The 23,249-nt window shown below is 36.3% G+C and overlaps 1 protein-coding gene across 12 annotated transcripts in view; it reads right to left on the reverse strand.

Annotated features, from left to right (window-relative positions):
- Positions 1–23,249, reverse strand: part of ROBO2 (roundabout guidance receptor 2) — a 470,138-nt gene that overhangs the window by 90,773 nt on the left and 356,116 nt on the right. For all 12 annotated transcript variants that reach the window (XM_051629335.1, XM_051629326.1, XM_051629284.1 and 9 more), the window contains exons 7-9: positions 14,682–14,806; positions 9,970–10,141; positions 3,639–3,844 (exon numbers count right to left, since the gene is read on the reverse strand). In XM_051629335.1, the coding sequence (XP_051485295.1) occupies positions 3,639–3,844; positions 9,970–10,141; positions 14,682–14,806 (503 nt within the window). The remainder of the gene's footprint in view (positions 1–3,638; positions 3,845–9,969; positions 10,142–14,681; positions 14,807–23,249) is intronic.

Here is a 23,249-nt window from a genome sequence, read left to right on the forward strand (position 1 = left end):
GCCTTGTAGAATAGAATCTCACAGTTCATTATCCCATCCCAGGACGACACAGAAATACCACTGCCAGGAAGGCTGTTATATCATCTTAGACTCTTATGACTGATGAAGTAATTTCTATACAGGCCATCAACACACACAAATACTGTTGCTGAGACTTCAAAGTCATTCTCTCTACACAGACGGTCCTCCAAGCCATTTTCAAACGGCAAAGTTAAATCAAATCCTACACTGCACTTAACTTTATTCTGTTCCACATGGGATTTTATTTCAGGCTTGCAAGGCACTTTAGTAGCAAAAAAGAATGTGTTTGTATAAACCTGTTGTGATTCTCTTGTCAGTTCATATAGTTCAAATTTATTTGGGAAAACTGTTTTGAATTATATTGTCAGCATTAATCTATTGCTGTATAATTTTTTCTACTGGAAAATTTGCCATGTGTTTTCCTATTCCCTACTTAAATTTAAAGTAAAGAATTCTGAGAAAGAAAGTAGCAAAGAGTACAGAGATGGGGGGAAAATATACATAGGACCTATGTATAAAGTATGGTAAACTGGAGATGGAAGCAGAAGAGGGAGAGTGCTGACTCTAGTGATAAAAGAGAAGAATTATATTCCCCACCAGATGACTTGATGGAAATAGGAATGGATCCAAGAAGCTTTAGTGGACTTTAAGGAATTGTAATGGGTGTTCTGCTAAATGCAGGTTGGCAATATAACAAAAGTGCTTATACCTAACTCCTCAAGAAGAATGACAAAAAAGTGAGATTCTCTCTTGATTACTTGTTGATATGTAATTTAACTTTGTCACGTTTGAAGTTTCTTGGTATTTTCTTCAGATAAACCAGGACTGCAATATATCATTCTTAGGGGCAAGAAGTAACTGACTAATGCCAGTTCAGTAGTCAGGATGAGCATGACTTGCATTTTAGGACATCTTTTTGCTGTGAAATACAGGCAACAATTAAATTCCTTGGACAATGACTCAGAGACTCAAAATGTAGAGGTATGGCTAATGAAATGAGAAAGGAGACAGATTTTCCAGAGGAGAGCAACTAACTTACTGCATTCTGAAGTAGTGCTTTATTTTGCTTCTTCCGACCTTCTATTAAACATAGAAATCTTAATTATGTGAATATTTCTCAAGGCTGTGGTTCTCAACTTCATTTGTGTACTACCATGACAGATGGTATATGGTATTCTCAATGAAGTATGTGGAACATATAATAGAGTAACTTGCAGAAAGTAAACTCAACATATAAAGCAAGCTGGACATATGCTGCATCCTGCAAGTTATGGTGAATTATCTAACTTCCGGACTGTGGATGGATTAGATACAGACATAGTGTGTTGATAATTCAATTATTTATACCTCTTTTTTGTTATGGAAAAAAACAAGGGAGGTGAATGGAAAATCTTTGCTATTCTGTAAAATAAATGTGCTTTCTTCCTTAGTTAATGCAGGTATATGAATCCGGTGTGGTACACTTCTATGGAGCAGAAGGGATTTTTCTGTCTGTGCTGACCTGTCTGAAAGGGTGTATGTGAAAGAGTGAGTGATGTGAATTTTCAGTTGTCCTCCTCAGAGCAACTGGCTCATCACAAAATCTCTAGGTTCATGTTTATGACTGTGGCCCATGGTTCACCATGACTGCTGCAGACTCATGAATAATTTGATTTACACAGAGAGAGAAAGTCACATAGCAGAAGAAGATTGTCTCAAAGGTTTAAATAGTAGTGGTTCATCTTCATCCATACCTTGAAATCTTTTATGATTGCAGTAGTGATTCTCATTTGTGAGGCAGGAGAAGGCTGAGGACATATGGATGATAAATATTAATTTGTTTTGAACTTGGGTATGTCAGTGTACTTGGACATATTTTTGCTTAGGAATTGCTGCTAATCCTTGCTCAGGTAGACCTGAGAGACAAGTTACACATTCCACATTTAAATTAATCTTTAATTCATAAAAATTGCAAGGTACAGGAGAAGGCTGGTTTTTATGGTCATGTATAATTTTTGTTCTTAAGTGTGAGTCAAACAGTGCACATTACTGCAATTGAGGGGTTTATAAAAAAATTCTTTCTGAGGCTTTAAGGAAAATTGGTTACTAGTGAATAAGCCACTTAAGGATCAATAAAAGCTTCATGTCTTTCAAAACCACATTCACTACTAATACTGATTTCTTCCCCCCTTGCAAGCAATTTTTTTTTCCTTTCCTTTACAAACCTTGTGCCTCTAACAGCGAGATTAATGCACTGGCACGATTCAGAACCAATTTCATTGTTTGCATAGCTGCATGCAGACAGGTATCCCAGGAGCTTTTGCATCATGGACACTCCACAGAAGCCCATCATGGATGCCTGAAAGTTTGTTTGAAATCACTAAGCTTCCACCTTTAATTGCTGCTTTCTAACACTACTGGGGAATCTTGACTATTCAAGCGCACTCTTTAATCCAGCTCTACAGGAAAAATGCATTAACCTTCATGGCCTAAACCTGCCTTCAGCCCAGGGAGGAAGGATAAATTGTTTACTCAAGTAAAGCTAGCATAAATTTTTTAATAAATTCCATTTCGTTCCAAGGAAGTTAACAATTCATCTCAAATCACTGTTGAGATGGTATCAGAAAAAAAGCCTGCACTTTATCTCTTGTTCTCAGTAGGCATCTTTATTGACATTTTTTTGGATGGCAAAGCTAAGTGCAGAAATTACTGCTGATTAAATTAAATTGTTTTTGAAATTATCTTTAAGTTATTGACAAATAATTACATTTGCCTTACTGTTTTTATATATACATGCTTGTCCACATACACACAAACAGCTATGCTTTTTACCATGGAACAGGAACAAGAATAAAAGTCCAGATGAAAATTACTGATGCAGTGTTTATCAATAAAATCTGATATTACACTATTTGGAATATTATAAGATTTCTTATTACTTTTAAGATATTGTATTACCTTGTGTCAAAATGTAAATATTATCATAGGCATTTGTTTTGAATAGAAATCCCTCTGCACAGGACTGCATGTATGTTAGTGTATTTGTTGTCTTCTCCCATCTGCAGCCTTACGGAACAACTCCAGCAAGCATAACATTGGAATAAATCAGCCAGCTCAAGACTGCCAAGGCTCACTGGTGGAGAAAGCACTTGGCCAAACCCTGATGAACTCCAGAATCACTTGCTAGCACAACAGCTCCTTGGAAAATGATGGTCAGGTGTTGAAAATGAACTATGCTCTAAGTTTTAACAGAGACAACAGACCAATGGCTTCATGGCAAGACCGACAGACAACATAAGGAAGGCCTGTACTTTTACATGTCTATCCATCCCGATAACTCATGTGTTTTATTGCAACATATATAAGATTTTAAATATAAAATCTATTTTTAGGGAATTCTAAAAGAAATATACTATGAAGAAATATATTACGGTAGTTTGGCTCTTTTTTTTTTTTTTTTCCTTCACAATGTCAAAGAATTAAACAGTCCATGGACCTGGTGAAAATGTAATAGTAAAAGAGACAATAAGGTTAATTTTTAAGGTAACAGACAGCAAGACAGCAGAGCTGCTTGAGACACACTCCAACACCTCAAGACTAGCCATGTACCACTTGCAGCACTTGTTATCACAACTCACCCGCAGACTTTTAATCTGAAGCGTCCCCTGGTCCTGTATGGATGTTCGAGGGTCTCTGCCAAGGAAGGTGAATCCTTCTTTTAACCAGCTGATGACAGGAAGCGGGTCACCAGTTGCCTTGCATTTCAGCAAAGCTGTCCCATCCACTGCCAGTGTCTGATTGACTGGCCCCTGGAGGATGATGGGTGGGGGCCTATCTGTCAAGACTAAACACCAAGACAAGTATTGGTATCCACACCTTTAATGATCCTCTGCTCCAGTTAGCCCTTTCCTTGACATAGTGCCAATTTCAACAGACTGGTTTTAGTTAGCCTCTTAAAGGCTAAAAACGTTATTTTTGGAAGACCCACTGATACATGTTAACAATTAACTGATATATTTTTAAAGCATATTTTGTAAGAATTTTATTTCAACACTGCAGGAGAAAACCTAGATATATAAACTTATGTTAGCAAAGATCATCAGACTAATTTGATTAAAACAGGATGAAAATTAAGACCTTGATCCAGAAAAGGACTCAGATACATCTTTTATTTCTTCCAATTTAGGAAAGAATTTTAAGCACATGTAAAACGTCACATCAGAATGTGCTTAGTTGCTTAGGGACTAAAGGAGAAAATCTGTTAAAAGTTCAAATTGAAACACTGTCCTTTCTAGCACGGGTAGCAACCTTATTTGCCATTCAAACATAACTTGCAGGTTTTCATCAGCAAAAACACAAAGTATTTTCATATCTGAGTCATTTAAATGCCTGTACCCCTTTTTCCAATGGGGAAAAACTCAATCAAGGCATTTAACAGTGTACTTATCAAATAATCTCATCAGCTTTTAAAGCCATGAACTCCGATCTTTTCTTTCCCCTAATAATTTACATTTGCATGCTTAAAATATTGCTTAAAGGAGTCCCTAAATAGAGAACAAGTGTGTGCCTGCATATAAACTTCAGTTTGTGATCACTAAGATAGCTTGAAGTTGAGGTAAAATGCTCATGTTCAGTTTTGGGAAAGTCCAGTTTTTATAAATAATTCTGCTGTTGAATCTATTCTGTTCAGAGCCATCTCTTAAGCAGCAAAATATAGCTCTTAGTTTCTAAAGAATGTGTTTACACACAATGAATATGAAATACTTGAATATAAAAAAGGCTATGACTCCTGCATATAATCAGCATAACAGAACTGAGAATTTGCTTTCAAATACTTACCTGCCATACTGCTGCTGTTTTAAATCTTCAAACAACTGAACAATTATATGATTGGTATTAAATATTGTAACTGGCAGAATCAGCTCCTAAACCAGTGTAAATCAGCCTGCCTCCACTGATGCCACATGAGGTTGAATCAGTTATTTGAGCTAAGACTCTGCTTCACTACAGCCCATACACCTGATTCTAACAAGGAAGTGAAAATAAACTATTGTGAAGCAATATGGTTTCTGGTGAATTTGAGCTGTTTGATTTAAAACCTCTGGAACCCTCAAGAGATCCTAAGCACTTTCATTACATTATTTAACAAATAAAAATATTAAGCAGATGTTAGTGGTACATTTTATATTTAAAATTGTTGTTTCAGAAATTTTAATTTTGCAAAAGTACTAGCTACATTATTTTGTTAACAAGATACACAAAGGATAGAATCATTAGTATTAGCAGCACCTTGGAGTGTGAGTTCATCACATTTATTGAAGTTGAAACTGAAAATAGAAAGCCAATACAGATTATTTATTAACACCAGAATGTGAAAGTTATTTTGGAAATTCTGAAATATCACCCACTGAATGCAACAACAGGACAGAAAACACCATTACAAGAAAAGAAAAAACATAATGCATTTTCACCTTAATATGATTTTTTAATTATTATTTTTTAAATCTCATTAAGGTTCCTTATGACTACACAGTTCAGCCATTTGGTGAAACAAAAATTGATCTGAGCTCACATGGACCAACAACATACCTTCAGCACCAGTATATTCAAATAAAAACTTAGCTGCGTAAGTTTTATTTTGATTAAATATAAAACAGCAAATCCTATTTTTCTAGGTAGCTAAAAATTAAGGAAAAATAATTACTAAAGTTGCTAAATATCCAGTTGCAGTTATTTGCTGTATTTAACTGCCTTGCATATGTGTAGCAATGCAGGTATTTTCAAAACCTACTGCATTACAGATATTGTTCTTTGGCTTGTAATTAGTTTTTTTACAGCCCAAATGAGTAGCTCATAATCCTTTAAATAGCTCTGATCAATAGTGTAATTGAAAGTCTCCTGGCCAGAAGGAATCTTCATTTTCAAGGGTGTTATGGGTGAAAGACCACTACAGGTTTCCATGACACTAAGGCTAAAGGTTAAATGAACACTTAGGGTTTCCACTGATCTGTGAACGACTGTATTGTCTTCACAACTAGGACTTGTAAATCTTCTCTAAAACGTGTATACGTTCTTGTATTCCTACTACAGAGGTCTCCTATGCAAGGATTCAAAACTCGATTAGAGCTTCAAAAAGATGTAAGCATTCTGAAGAGTAGAGAGATAATGAACAATATTCACAAAAAGGTTGGGGATACTTTAGCTTGTGGCTAAAGTATATTTGCACAGTGAAAGAGAAGTGGATTTCAATTTTTTTAATTTTATTTTTATTTTTTTAATATTTTTCAGTAACCATATATTCACATATTCTGGTAACTGAAAAATTAACAGATTCGTTTTGTGATAAAATGCAGATTAAGTTTTGAGCAAATTATCAGTAAATAACAAATTATATTTGTTAATAAACAGATCTTCTCTACAAATGCAGTTTGGATCAACTTAATGCATGTATATTTTTCAGCAAAATTTGGTCAAATTACAACAGAAAACTAAATAAGAGAATGACAAAATTAAGTCTTTACTTCACACTTTCAAAATAAACTTTTCTAAAGGTTTCCTTGTGATTTAATGTGGAAAATCAGACAAAAGTCCCAAAATTCTCATGAAGAACAATAGCATGATGGGGAAGGGTGCTCTCCTGAAAGGTGGAAAAGAAATCATCACTTCTTTTTTGGGGAGGAGCTGTGAAGTTTTTCTGAATCTTTCCTGTTTGATACTGTCACACTTGCTATAAAACATGTAACAGACATTTCATCAGTGACAGGAATGATGGTGGACAAATTTACAGATGAGTAAACTGTGAGAGATATTCAGTTCCCCCAGGAAGATTTGAGAGGGAACAATGCCCTAACTGTCTATTCCAAATCTTTGGAGAGGGAGCTATGCATGCTTTTTTTTACGTTTGCATTCTCCTTACAGGTCCAGCCCTTCATTCTCATTCAAAACGCCAGAAAAGTTTTATTTAAATTAATTTAATATCCTAAACCATTTCATTCCCGTGTTGGCTTCCACTGGGAGCGGTTCAGCTTGCCCCTCCATTCCAATACTCATCCTAAACCACAACTGCTGGATAAACTAGCATTGGTAGGCTAACCTTATAGTTGAGAATGCAGTGGTCAAAATGTTTATTAATAAATACAAATAATGACTAGATTAGTAGACACTGAGATATTCTCCAAAATAGTCTGTGCATGACGGATCCATTTATGGAATAAATTATTAATTGGAAACTATTATTTTTATCTTGAGTACAAATGTAATTAGATGGAAGCATTTGGTTTATTTGAATGATCTGTCATTTTAAGACTGTGAGCTGCATTTTCATTTGAGTTTGAAAGGATTGCTAAGATTGTCTCAATTTTTAAAATGATTTTGCTTTTCCAGATGTGTGTTAGACAGTGGATTATATGATAGCCTTTCAAGAAAATAAAAGATTTGAATTTCAAATACACTAAAGACTCTTAGCACAGTCCATAATCAGAAAAAATATCACTCAACTCAGCACATTTCGTCACAGCTAGTAATCTCTTCTCATGTGAACACTTGAGCTAAAAATATTTCCAGTAAAGACTTGTAAGTGCAAAAAATATAACAACTGAAACACTGCTATATATGGTATAATTAAGCACTTGTGTTTCTGCACATGACATATGTTTTCATTCTGTATTGGAACTTCAATTGGATCTAAATTGCTCTGGATCAAACAAAAATGTGTTAAAAATGAAAAAGATGGCTCACCACTATTATTAAATCATTAACCAAACAGAAAAATTCTGGGCTATGAAGTAAAACTGAAATCACCAGCCAAAAGCCAGAACAACTAGTGCTTAAGAATACAGCTAGCATGCACAGCGTTTACATTTTATTGTATTTTGAAAACAATTAAATTAGATTTCCCTTCTGATAAAAATCATTAGCTTCCATAACTTCTGCTCAGCATCAACGAGAACAGATTATTTAGACATTTATGATTAACTTCCTGACTGAAAGCAATTAAAAAATATCTGTGATCTAACGGTACACCTATTTATAAAGTCTCAGTTCCACAATATTGTCCTGGCACTTTTCTCCTGCCCTGACCTGCCCTTTAACTCAAGGATGAAATGGTATTTCTATAAAGCAACCTTGTATTATTTCAAAATGATCATGCTGACAGTGGGTTCTGGAAAGCATTTGAAGAACATAGGCCTTGCATTCCTTGAGCAGCAGAGCCACCAGCTAAAGCTTTCTCTAGCAATGTGGAATGTACACTGCCTTTAATCAGCATTAATTGTAGTTGAATTTGCATTTTAGCAGGGACACCTTTGCAAGCTTTTTGTTGACTTGTTAAATAAATTAAATTCCAAAGAGGTCATTAGGATTTATTTTTTTTTTCAGCCACACAAGAAATAGATAAAGGTGGACCACAGTCCTTGCTTGTCAAAAGGAAAAATTTCTCATCACTAACATCCTTGAACCTGATTTGATCCTCTCAGCTGCTGTTGCAGTAAATCTGTACAGCATCAGCAGGTGCAACCATTAACAGCTCAATGTCCTCTTAGCCAATGTTTGTGTGTTCTATTTATTCCAATCATAGCCATGGCACTGAATCAGACAGCACTATGGACAAATATTAAAAAATACTGCCTTTCCATTAATTTTAAATTACCTTTTAATCTACATTTAAATTTGAATTGAATGAAAATGCATCATTTTGTCATAGACCACGAGAGTAAGGATTTAAAGAGACCGCAGCGCGAAGGTTAGCTTTTAGTATCCAGAAGCTACATTATAGAAAAGCAATGTGCTTCTAAAGATGCAAGGATAAGGCAGAAATTATCTCTCCTTGTCATAAAAATATAGACAGCTTTTGGAAAACAAAGAAAAGGCATCAAATTAATGCTCAAACCTCTGTAACATGAGCCTGAACTACTCTAACTGTCACTTGTGATGAATACGCTCTTGTGAAAAGCCAGATTATTCAGAATCAGACATCTTTTCAAACTTTCATGGTGCAGGCAGGTCTCTAAGGGAACAGTAAAAGTAGACCTCTGCATATAACAACAGTTTTAATGGCAAAAATTCATCAAAGTCTGTCAGGAGATATTTAATGAGTCCGTTAAGATAAGGAATAATGATGCCAGGGAATGCAACAGTCTCCTGGTACGAGAGGAATTCTGTTGTTTTCCTCACTAAGATTAAAGGATGCAAACTGCCTTCTATCCATAATGGGATGAAGAGGGACATGAACAGAATTCCTGACATATGAAAAGGACTCATGTTTGTAGATGGAGTGAGGTAAACTTCAAGGCAGGATAACTTTCAAACCCCAAATTCTGAAATGGAAAACATCAAGACAGGTCATATAGTCGTTTTCCAAAAACCTTACCTACGTATTTAAACGTCTCTTTTCACATCTAGCCATACTGAGAAATTCATAGAGCACAGGTTTGAGGTAAGGAAGTATCTTGGTGTCTCATTGCCACAGAAACCAAAGAACTACCTGTTGTAGCTGCTCTAAACCAACAGTACTCCAGTAAATTCAAAGCAACTGTGTTGATTTAATTGAGCTTTAACAAGGACACACCCACAAACTAGCTGCCTAAGATAATACTGAAGATTGGGACAGAGGTGGAATTGAGCCTGATTTTTCTGCACCCCAGTTCACTGCTTTAGTCACAAACCTATTCACTCCTTTACGATAATTTTTGCAGCCCTATCTCAACTCTACTTTCTCACCAACCCTATTCTAAGCTGGTTTGTGCCTTGTTTGTATCAGTAAGGAACCTCCAGCAAGCAAGCAAAAGGCAAATTAGACTTCAGTGTCTCTTTGATACCATAGAGAATTGCACAGAGATCCTTTTTTCACTGTATTTTCTGTAGAAACATGTCTGTTTACTTGTATGAATTCTGAGATATCCTATGCCTTTATTTACACTGCTTCTAAAATACTTTTGACAGGAAAAAACAATAGGAATTTCTATAGCTCACCATCAGTAACCTCCAGCTGAGCCTTTGCTAAAATGCTTCCAGCAACCGTCAGTGCTTGACAAATGTAGTAGCCTGCATCAGACCGCTGAATGTTTGTAATAGTGAGGTCTCCAGTTGGTGACACTGAGTACCTGCTGCTGGGTTGGAGAGGCTGGTTTGGGAAGAGTAGATTCTGCAAAGACAATTCATTTCACATCAATTCAGAACACAAAAGCACCACTCTTCCCTCAGCTAGAGACAATGATTTCTCCTTAAAAGTACTATATATAAACCAGAAGAAAAAGTAAGTGTGGTTATGACTTTATGAACACATAGAGCTAGCTTTCCCTGCCTTGGGCAACTTGCAGTTTAAATTAGAAACAGCCCTTTGACAGCACACAGTGGTGTGTTCTGGCTGGGAATACAGGCGAGGAGAAAATCTTCAACAATTGCATTTGAGTGATTTGTATTAGTGAGACATTCATCTTTGTACTGAATTTAATTGCAATAATATACTTAGTTGGCTGTCAAACCAGGAGGACACAATACTACAGTAAACATTAGAAAACTAGCAGAAAGAATTGAATCCTGGAGACTTGAGGGAGTACAACACTATTGTTTGGCTGTGAATATGTTCTGGGCTAAGGAGGAAGTAAAAATGCAGCACAGTGGAAAGCTGGGAGGAAGGTACAAACAGATCATAAAGTAGGAGAAGCAGAAGTAAAAGGAAATTAAAACTGAGATACCAAAGGAGAAAAGTAGCATGGAGCCTTGAGGGTGAAGAAAAAGGGTATAAATCTGATGAAGAAGTCATCAGAGAGAAAAAAAAAAAATCATGTAAGATAAGACATCAGTTAGCACAAAAGAGGGAGATTGGCTTTTGCCTTTGGGCTGGATTGGAGAAAAGAGAGATGTCAATAAGAATAACCGGAATGGATGTAGCAGTCATTGCATATGATGGACTAAATGAATCAATAATACAGAAAAGGACAGAAAAGCTTTTAGTGGCTCTGTTTTCAAGGAAAAAGTTACACTGTTAGTCTGGGTTAAAAAATAACAAGAAAAGGGAGGCAATATGAACAGAAAGGTCAGTCACATTGTCCAATAAGACTGAAAGGGAAGAGATAAAACAATAATTAGACAAAATTAATTCCAGTCAAGCTTTTGTGTTAACTTAACAAGCTTCTCTGTAAAAATGTGATTATTTGTATCAGGAATAACCCAACACACTATTACCATGCTGTGATAAACTTTCAGTCATTACTGCAGCTCTGTATAGTTCTGTTGTGCTTTCTAATGATGACTACCTACTAATTTTAAGCTTGTCTTTATGGGCTAAAAGGAAAATCTAAAAGTACAGAGTAGTATACTAAACTAATTTTCTGTAGGTCTGCTTCTTCTGCAGTAGACCTTAATGGTTTACAAAAAATGACTTGGAACTGACAAGCAACAAACTTGGATTTTAAAAAATTCTGCTTTGAAGTGAAACTCACACCTTTGCCTCTCTGGTTTTGGCAATAAAAGCAGAGAGATATGCTTTATTAAGATCAGACACTTCAAGTATCCTTAAAGTTGTATTAACCTACTAGGCTACTCTTCACCCTAAGGTGAGCCTTTCCCCTTACCTCCTTTCAATATCAATGTTCAAGAAATTTTTCACAACAAATTTTTCCTTAGAAATCAATATGCACCCAGTAAACGTGTCAGAATCAATAAGAAAAAAAAGTGTGAAAATTCTTAAACAATGTCAGGCTACAGGGCTAAGTAGATCTCAAAAAATTGCCCTGTTTTCTGAATTGCCTTGAAGCTTTCAGCATAACCTCTGCCTGACACATTTACCTGCCAAATAAGGGTATTAAAAAAAACTTCACTAAATTTTCTGAGAAAGCAGAGAATCTTAATATGGCTGAGCGTGACTCCATTTATCATTCATTATGTGAAGTGCAAAAAGAAACACAACAGACAGTGCAAGGAACAAGCTCCTGATTCTTAAGAGGGAAAAAAAAAAAATCTGGAATCCTCTTTAACAATGTATTAGAAAGAAGAGGCTACTCTTTATTTTATTTCTTCCATGTGGGCTTATCTGTTCTTGAGAGGTACCACATCCCAGTGAATATTTCACACTTCAGCAGGACCTCATCAGTTTCATGACTCCTCCCTTCAAAGAACAGGTAACTGTGAACTATAACTTGTCCTAAATGACAGTAAAACCTCTTCTAAAACGTTCTTAAAATTTCACCAGTATTAATTAGCTGTCAGGTTGTTCATCTGGGTACAATGGTGGCATGCTGGGTTGCAAACAGGGGGACCGGAGTCATCCTTGATGTAATATCACTGAATTTATCTTGAGGAAGAATTTAATCTAGAGAGTCTAAAGGTTATACACACCCTCCCCTGGTGCATTTCCTTTGGGGGATGGCTGTTAGGCTCTGGGGAAAAGGCTACAGAGTACAAAGGACCAGCTGTTTATGCACAAGTTGGCACAAAAAATTACTCAGGAGGAAACAGCTTCCCTCCCTTCCAGCTGGTTGTGTTCAGAAATACCGGATCAAGAAATGGATGCACAAAGAAAATTGCCCTACAATTACTGGACTGGGCTAACATGACTACATAAGATTAGTCTGAACACTCACAGTGGTTCTGCAAATCGTTCCTCGAGTAAAAGCGGAAGCAAGCGTTATAAAGCCAAGCAACAGCTTAGAGCTAGGCATGCAAAGGTGAAAAGTCAGGTATGTTCAGTGGAAAAAATATCATCCTTCACATTTGTATGATGATATACAGTAAGTAGGAGTGCACCTATTTTATGGCACCTTGTTGTAAAATCTGCAAGTGGTATATTGAGATGGTAATGCTAACCTGTGTTACTTCACTGATGGTCAATTAAGATTAACATGTGGGTGTAGTGAATCACATTGAGATATGTTCCAAAGTTTGAGTATAAACCATGTAGGTATCAATTTTTATGTTGCATTTATTTGGCAAAAAAAGACATTCTAACCCTCCAGGATCAGGTTCTCAATATGGTAATTAATTTTCCAGGTTTGTAATTAAGCAGCTTCAACACAGTACAATCAGTAGGTAATAACATTCAATTAAAGACACAAGATGCGTTTTCACCTTAAAATGTTTTTACCCTTGAAGTGATACCAATGGAAGAGGATAAAATAGAGTATTAACACTTTTCAATTACGCTAAATGACTTTAATCCTGCAAATGATGTCCTACTTTAATTAGAAGCTCTTTTCTTTATTACAGCATGATGGATGTCCACTTTATTAGATTCAAGTGTGACACTATAAGCTCACTTTACATAAACATTACCATGTTATTAAAATGCTCTACAAGGAAGAGGTCTGAAATGTTTGCTAACACATCAGTACTTCCTACTTTAATTTCAGTATGCAGTTCTACTTTCCCATTGGAACAATTTTCACTTTAGAGAGACTCACAATACTGTGCTTTTCCAGAATGTGCTCCATGGAGGCTAGATCTAAAGTTCTCCAAATAATACACTGAAAGAAACACACTGAAGACTAAGCTTACACTCATAAAAGCTTACATTAATAAAATAATAGTGCTGTATCTTTGTAAGTCACAAATGCAACAGAGCACAAAACACCATCAGCCTTGGTCCTGTTATTCTGGGCCAGTTATCTGACCTCGTGAGAAGGTGAAGCAGAAGCAGGCGGGGCAGACTGGGAGATCTGTGGTTCAATTCTTATCTCACATTTTAACTGAGCTGGTACACACGATGTTACCAGATGAGATGCAGCACAGTGTCGATTCTTAGCTCACATACAGCCGCATGGGAAAAATGGGCTATGAAAATACTAACTTAGCCAATGGAGAAGTGTTCATAGCATAGATCCTTAGACAGAGGTAGTCATGACAGGCTTAATCGGGGAGCTGCAGAATGCAGTCCTTGGGCATCCATTTATCCCTTTTCACCTTTTTTCAGGTGAAAAAGAGAATGCAGCACATAATTTACAGTGTTCAAGTTTATCATATTAACATGAACTGCATGTTGAAAGTGAGGACTGATTTCTGGTTTCACATTCTGCCAGTACAGCAACAGCAGTAAAAAAAATGTTATGGCCTGATATTCAAATATTGAACTCCAGAAGTTACTATTGGCTGATGGCAACATTGATTGCTGTATCAGGAATTTCGCTTTCTAAAATTACAGTAAGGATCAGGGAAATATTTCCAAAACTAGATTCAGAAATTTCTTGAAACAATTTTACCAAAGAATGCATCTCCATGTTCAAAGTCTCTATCTGTATGCAGTATGAGAGTATGTTAATGCAAATCAGCTTGCTAGATATTTATCTGCTTGATCATGTCTAGACAGGTCATGAACTGTAATTACTGATCCTGATTAGTTAAAAATTCAGTCATAACTTTTTATGTACTATGTTTGTGTCGCCCACCTGTTTATTGGGAGCTTCAGAATGAAAAGTCTTTAAGATATATACTGTTGCTGTCTATATGTTATACAGCACTTAGTGCAAGTTTCACCAACTTAAATGGCCCTTGAGTTCTTCACAATATTAAGAATTTTGAAAAAAACAGCAATGAAAATGTTGGCAGAGAATAGTGATAGTTAAAAAGACAAATTCTTCTGAAAGACTAAAATAATACCTGTGAAAGATAATAGAAATAGTTTTCTTCAAAAAATAACAATGTAACTATTTAGAAAGGCTTGAATGACTTACAGTGTGCTTATAACTTACCTGGCTTCCTTCTTTTTGCCAGAAAACAGCTGGCTGGGGATTTCCTTTAGTTTCACAAGGAAAAGTCACTGTTCGACCCTGGGCCACAATCTGGTCTCGTGGTCTCACCACAAACTGTGGGGGAGCTACAATGTAAGAAAAAACATGGTGTAAACTGACAGCAATTTGCAAGTGGGAGATGAGGAATATTGAAGGAAAGAGACAACATTATGGAGATTTGGTTTATGCCAGAGGACATAATTAACCAGAAACATTAATTAGTATAGACAGGACTAATAATACATAAACAAAAACAACAGCAACAAAAAGAGCAGCAACATCAGTATGAGATATCCCCAGTTGTTAAGAAAAATAAAAATAAAAGAAAAAAGGTAACATTACACATTACAACCATACATGCTAGAGTAAATTCTGATGAAAATAAATAAAGGAGCAGCAGTTGGGTGTATAGTGCCAGGTTTGAATGTATTCTACCTTTCGTCTGGGCAGGTATTAGCAATATCATGTCCTCTACCCTTCACAGAGCTTTTTGTTTTGATGGAGCTATTGTGTATTGCAAGGTAGGAGCTAGAATATACAGACTGCCTTTTTCAGTTTGCTCTTCTTGACTTTAAAAAAATGAATGAGAAAGGAGATGAAGGTCTGAATTACAGCAGAAGGAGATTATTCAAGAGCTTCCTCACTTCTCTTAGGGGTACTGTGGCCAAAGATGCAGTGGGAAGGAAGACTTACTTCAAAAAAAAAAGTCTGCTAAAACAACCCAAACCTGGGAGATCGAGATTTCTGCTTGTGTACAGACAAGAAAGAAGCAAGAGTTGAAGAGTCAGTGGGCAGCAGTGAGTAAGAAGGAACAGGTATTTCAGGAGATCCTGAGTTAAAACAAGAATGAAGAACTAGGACTGACTATGTTTTTGAGTAGATGGCATTAACAGTATTCAGACATAGGGGATCAGGAAGCATAGTCAGAAGTGAACAATTTCTAAAAGACTGGTGTAGTTTCACTTGTCTGGGAGTACTGGTGGAGAACAGAGAGTCAGTGCTTGGTGGGAACAAGAAATGAGAGAAAATTTGTTAATGTGCAGAAGCAAAAGTGGAGAAGAAGCAGTTTTGGAGGATTTGAGAGAAAAAACCTGATGTTAGTGACTATGATGAGCATGATGTGATAAAGTAAATTCAACACCGGAATTCACTGGAACTGGGTTTAAACTATGTGGCATACCTTAAAAATGCAAGCAGTATCTGCAAATATTCACTCCAAAGGACTACTTAACTCTTGGAGCAGGATGAAGAAGGGGACAAAACAGTAAAAAAAAAAATCCCTACATTAATTTTCTTCTATTCCACTACTGGTTTGGTGGCTGTGTAGAGGGATGGTTTAGAGACACTAAGCTTCTAGGTAAACAGAATTTAACTGTTTTAGAAAACCATATTTTCACCATTATAATTACAAACTATTTAATTAGGCACAAAGAGCAATCAAGACCCAGCTTTGGATTACACCTGCTGACAGCACAGACAGCAAATCTCATAAATGCATAGAAATGTATTCAGATCTGATTTTTTTGAAATGTAGTTTGCAGTTTTCTCATGAGGTGCTTCCCAAGGCTTTACAGATCAGTAGGAGAATAAAAAGCACCAGTTGAACAGTGCTGATATAATGCGCTCTTAAAATAAGAACCCTGAAGCACTTAATAAAGATGAATCATCATCAATTTAGAAGGCAGAGGATGAGGACAATATGAGGAGTCTTCCTTTTGACTCACACTCCTCATCACAGGTTTTAGGCTCTCTGAAGGGAGAAGTGTCTCCCTCTTCCCTGCACTTCAGAAGGTACTAGTCATCTGGAGGGGCAGGGATAAAGGCCTACGTGCCTTGCTGCTGCCCATTTTATACCCCTGTGTTTTGAGGTTTATATAACAGCGTAGGCATTGCTGCCCTTACCTTAGGATCCAAACTCATCCAGTACTATTCCCAAAGTGCTGGGCTGCAGCAAGTTACTTTTTTTTTTTTTTTTTTCCCCTCACCTTGTTTTACTTAGCAGATCTGTATGCAATCTCTACAGGTGTCAGAAAACAGTAACATGATAATCAGTGCATGTGTTTGTTTATTCAATCATATGGGAAGGGAAAGAGAGGAAGACCTTTCAGTTGTGAATCTTAAACTTCCATTCCTGTAGGCATACCATACACTAAGGTATCTCTACAGTTCTGACCTCCCACTTACTAAAGGTCACTGAAACAATTCAGTGTTTGCTGCTCAGCCACAGAAGTTCATTGCCTGGAGTATTAATATAGAATCAATAAGAATCACAGGCAGAATGGAGAGCAGAAAACCTCTGACCTCTTCAGGTGTTGTGTCTGCATTTGACAGGAACTATGCACGAGTCCTATGTCTACGCTGTGTTATGGGTGGCCTCAAGCCCATAATCTTTCTATTGTGATACTAAACACCTGGTGTCATGAGATCATTCCATAGATGTGCAATACCTCAGTATGATCGATGCCTAAGATCACTTCATAGGCATTCCTGGCACACTGGACCAATGTTATGCAGACAGTGATCTGAGACAGCTCCAGAGAAAGAAAGGGGGCATGAGCCTACCTTTCAAATCATGTAACCAAATAAATGCAAGGTATGTAAATTAAAGGGTTTATCTGAAACATTCTCACACATACATGGCTACACTGTGACTCAATAATTAAAATCTCTGCCCAGATGTAATGGAACAGAACTTGTTGAGTCTGCTGTAGCAGACTGTCCAAGGACCAATTAAGGTAATATGGTAGTAAAGGAACAATGGGAGACAAACATCCTAGCTTCCACCTAGTTTTTAGTCTGTGACCTACCCCTAACCTGGAACCCTTCCAAAACCAGAAAAGGGATCCTTTCATTTGCAAAAAAAACCCCAAACAAACAAAACCCAACCCAAAAGGAACAACTAAACAAACACCAAAGGAAAAAAAAACAAGAATTAAGGCTGTAGCTCAGTCCAGACAATCTAAATGTCATGGATTAACTCTGTTTCTCTGTTTTCTCCCTGCCACACACCGAGTCCTCTCCAGCATTTGCCATACTAGGTTAACAGAAGATCCATGGCCTCAGAGTTACTAGTTTAGGCTTGCTAAATACTCCAGTGAAGTGATGCAAGGATATATTTTCTAGCTTTTCTCTGCAGCCCTAATTACTAGATATTAACTGTAAAAATAATATTTATTTAAACATGATAGCTTTATTTAAATATCATCACTTGATCTCACAAAGAGCTGACTTTTATTGGTTACTATGTTAATTAGAGTACAAAACCAATTCCTTCAGCCAAAATATTTTAAACCATAACTTTAAAGAATATGAAAAATGTAGTTTTGTAAAAATAAAACCTTACATGTGCTTTTTAAAATCTATTCAACAATGAGGTTCTATGATGAAGGAAACCACCATTTTGTTCCTGTTTGTTGTTATATTCAGCTATAGCTCTTTATAGACAGCCTCTGATAGAAATTACATATTTTACAGCATTTAAGTGTTTTCTCCATATCAACTTTAGGTATCAATTTCTAATTAAATAACACAAATTTTAAACTGAAAGTTACAGTCCATAATTGCAAGGGTAATTTTTAGTCAAGTACAACTACAAACACAGTAAGGATGCCATTATCCCCAGAGAACACAACCTGACCCTGTTCAAAGATATCAAGGCTTCTTTAACAGAATAAGCACTTGGACTCTTTAGTTCTCCTAAAAAGAGAGATCATTATCTTCAGATATAATTGCTGTTTAGAAAGATAGATAAATATTGTTACTCCCATTTTGTAGAAAGGTTAACTGAGATCATGACTTCTTCAAAGACAAGCTTCATTGGAACTTTGGACCCAAACTAATTCAAGTGGTTATTGCTTCTCTCAAAGCAGGTGAATTTTTAAAATGTTCTGAAAAGGTAAAGTTAGAGAAATTACAGCAGGCTTGATATGCTTCAGTTGTTAGTTATGTGCTGCTTTAATGCTTACTTCAAGATAAACATTAAGATCATTAGAAGAACCTGTTGAAAAAAAACTGCTATGAAGCAGCAAACCAAGTGTTGTGCTTATCAGATTATTACCCTTTACTGTTTCAGATGTAACATTGACTGCATTGGAATAAACAGAGTGGAAAAACTCTTACTTAATTGACATTTGAAAGTGAAAGGCAATGGCTCTGAAAGAAAATATATTGCTTGTGTTCCAGGGGAATAACCAAAAATACAAAAAAACCCCAACAATTAAGATTAGAGACCTAGTATTCTTTTATTAAACTTTTTTTTTTTTTTAATAAATTTAAATAATACACAGTAAATTAGATTTCATTTCTGGAAAATTATGCTTTGATACAGCATTCACCAAGCACTGACTTCAATCAATGTCACACTAAAGCTCTGTTATGCTAATAGCTGCTTGTGAGGCTGAGTGGGATGATATGGAAATAAGATGATTGAACATGAATAGGAAGCATAGGCCATGTATGAGGGGGCTTTGAGATGAGGGGACCCTAAGGTTAATCATATCATGTTCAGAACTGTTTTTGCAGCACAGAACATTATTTTACTGCAAGAATTAAAATGGAGATAGAAAAGCATGAGCAGTAGTGAGCATTGGTTATGTTGTTCAAAATGGGAAGAGTGCATTCTGTTGCAGTCTTTCTAGATGTCATTTGATGCATGACTGAATGGATCTTTCACTCCAGTAATAAATGTACATGTAGGTAGCCTCTGCTCAAGTGCTAAACAGCTTTAGGAAAAAAAAAAAAATAGGAAAAAAAAAATAAATAAGCAAATTATTTCAAAGGCATTTTTCAAGTCTTGTCCAATTTTAATAGTCAGCAGAATCTCTAATCTGATGGCCAGGACTGAATTAATTTCTTTCCCAGTAGCAGTACTGAATACTAAAGGTGATGCTGAGTCACAAGGAGCTTGAATGAGACAGTGAGTTTATCCCTTCTGAAGTGAACTCTGGTCACCTGATAAGAAATGTGGCAGAAGATTCAAAAGGGGAGGGGAAAATTACCACAGAAAAGTGTGCATTTATAGCAAAAAGTACACTGATCCTATATCAAGTGCTAGGAACATATTCTTCCAGCAACAGTTTTCTAAGCTGATCTTGTAGGTTTTGGTTCACATTAAATTAAATGATCCTAAGGGAACTTTGTGATCATTACTTGCTCACAGCACCAAGTAATTAAACATACTTAGATAAAATGTACTCATGTACCGTTGTGTATATCAAAGCTGTTTGAAGTTGGTAGAAATTCTTCTATTGGCTTATGTGGTCTTTGGATCAAACTCATTGAAAAATTAATATATTACAGGAAAAGAGTGACAGCAACAAATTTCAAAGGGCTTAAATTAGAGATTTGACAACCTTTAATTGCAATTACTTTCAGTTGATAGTGAACTACAAATGAAATTCATCATGAAGATTACTCAGGCAAGCTAATGTGATAAAGTGTTTCATTTTAAGTTGGAATTGTTTATGATACACATATTTCTGTGAGTGGTTCAAAGGCGATAAGGGGAAAGATGCTGACTTGTAAATGTTCTAAGTAAAACTCAGATAATCCTCACTGATATGGGAAAAATCTTTGAGGAACAAGTAGAAACACACTGGCTGGTAAAGCACCTAGATTCTGCAAGACTCAGTTCTACTTCCAGCAGGGGAAACACAGCAGACCAACCTGATATTCCCATCTACAGTCTTTTTCAGCATTCTACATTTGCAGCAACAAATTTCATAATAATCCTTTAAACAACCAAAGTTAAACCTGGTACAATACTCAGTAGCACTGCCTGAAAGTAAGAGAGTCAGTTAAGGCTCCTTCATCTAGTTGTCTTCTGAATTCCAGAACTCCATCAACATCACAATCTTCTTTTGCAAAGTCCTCAAAGACTTGAAACTGGGTATCTCAATGCTCTTCTCAAACCCTTACCACAGTGACAATATTCATGTGGCCACTTCAGCAGGTTTTGATATTTTAAGAGATCGAAACCAGTTGCAGTCTTACAAAATACAGATAAAGACTTGCCTCTGAGACATTTACATGGAGGATAGCAGAAGCCCCCACAGCTCTAGCTGAAGTACTGCATATGTTGAAAAGGGAGGTAACCCTTGATATCATGGAGTAGGACTGCTTATTTGTAGGACTGTCTTGCTGTTCCAGATACTGGCTTAGATGACAGTTAAAGGCAGTACAGGAATTCTTGAAAGAAAATAATGATTTTCCATATTTGTATGTCATTGGTTGAATTTGACTAGAAGGTCTGGTAGATACTGGAGTTTTGGATGCTTTTGTGATACAATTATAAAAGAAAACTAAGACCCTCCATATATACGCCTTGCTGTAACAACGTTTGCCCTTTGCGTGGCATGAGCTGCCAAAAGTGCAGATACAGAAGTCTACGAGTTTTGAAAGATCTTTTGCAGGGATATTATTCCTGATAGAGTAAAGAGAGGAAAACAGAAAATAAGTCCCATTTCAAGCACCAGAAACCTAGCCTGAATCAGGAGTTTTTTTCCTCAGAAGTTCAGATACTCTTATTGGGTCCCAAAAGTGATGTGTGGTTCTTAGGACACAAACTTACTAGTGCACTATTAGCTATGACTAATGATAAATCAAGACACAGGAGCCATTTCTGAAGCCTGAGAGGGTGACAGCTTATGCCTGTTACTAATTTGGCTATTTTTTATTGGGGATGATAATTTTCTTTAAAGGGGCTTCAGAATCTTATGGTGTTCTCCAGTGATTAGCTGTGTTCACAGACAAGGCAGGAAGGAAGCTTTTAGCGTGCTAGTTGCGACTGAGTTGCCTGTGAAACGAGTTTTGTTTTTTTCTCTAAGCCATGAGTATCATGTTAGCATAGGAACCTCTAACTGTTCCCTAGTTTGTATGAGTGCAGTTTGACTTTGAAAAAAGTACATAGATCTCATTTTGTGGATACTGTTTTTTCTTTAACTATATTCTATTCCTTGCTCATTTAGAGTGTTCTGTTTCTTCCATGATTTCTTCATCAGGTGGATGATTCTGCCAATAAAAATGAGGAATTGGTAGGTTGTGGGGATAACAAGTGATTGATGAAGCCATTCACTAGACTTATAATATTATTTTTAAATTACACAGGTGGAGGTGGCAAAGCAAGTATTTGGTTTGGATTCTTCTGAAAAGCAGCTTCCCATAACTTAGGCGACTATCAGTAATCCATAGCTCAAATAATATCTCTAATATTGATGTTGATTCAAAATTAATTCTGTCCTGCACCAATGGATCGAATACACAGACTTAGAAACACAGGGGGCAAATGGGGTAAACTTTTAGCAGAGTGAATGTAAGGAAGCATGGGGGTAGAGGAATCAGGCTACAATGAAGCAGAGGCAGAGAGCAGGGGGAACTGGGGTCTCAGCAAGCTTCTTACCAGGACCAGTTCTGCTGTAAGTGTCCTTCATGCTGCTCTGTCTCATGGAAAGTGAGAAATTGCTTTTGTTTTGTTTGCTGTTTTCATATAAGCCATGTGAAAACACAGCAATGTGAAAACATCACGCTTCAATCATTTGAGAATGCTAAACCTTCCTTCATACCTGGACTAATTGTTCGAATCTTCAATTTAAATTCAGGTTCTGAATTTCAAATATAAAATCATTTTTATCCTTCAGTTGTTCTGAAACACTGAAACAGATAGTCTTGGAAAGCATGGAAGCATAAACATTTTTTTCTTTCTTTGCAAGAGGTGCAAGAAGTCTAGAGAATCAAGAAATAAAAAACACTAACTGTCCTATATATTTTGACACATAAAATCTTTATTTTATCCCTGGATGACCTAAAAGAAAGAAAGTGGGATAAATCTGCATGATGGAAAAAAGAGATGTGAGATAAACAATAATGAAAAAGCAGGTTTGGTTTATACTCAAAGTTTCACTGCCAATTTCAATTAACATAACTGCCAAATCTGCATTTTTAATTTCTATGACAGAAGTTGAAGCACACACACCAAATACTATCAAGAGTTTATTCTTCCTTCTTCCCTAGAACTAAAGTAAAAAAACCCAAACAACTAAACTGTGAGAATTATTATTAAAAAATCCAACTCTGTCTCTTACATAGCAGGAAACAAAGGCATCTACTTTCTACCCTCCACCACCATTTCCAGCAGCACTTTACCTCACTGCTTCTCCTCTCTGATTTACAGTACACTTAAACATTAAGTGTAAACATTAAATTTAAATGTCTGGTCTGAATTTAATTTCAATGTTAGACTGTAGCCAGGTCTCATTTAATCATGTATCACTACTTTTCTATATCTTGGCTAATAATATTTTCAATGGCCCCTTCACCTTAAAAATACTCCTGGAAAATCCCTTCAAGAAAATCCTTCACTTAGTTTTGATGCATATAAAGAGAAGCAGCAGTGATTCTGTCTGCCCAGTAACTTACATTACTTAGGACTGTCTCTACTCTAGATGATACTTTTTAATTTATTTCTTTTTCCTCAAGTGTCTGAGATTCAGGATATAACTTTTGCTCAGATCAGATAGAAAAGATGTGCTTTCC

Source organism: Apus apus, chromosome 1, assembly GCF_020740795.1.
Source record: "Apus apus isolate bApuApu2 chromosome 1, bApuApu2.pri.cur, whole genome shotgun sequence".
Classification (NCBI taxonomy): domain Eukaryota; kingdom Metazoa; phylum Chordata; class Aves; order Apodiformes; family Apodidae; genus Apus; species Apus apus.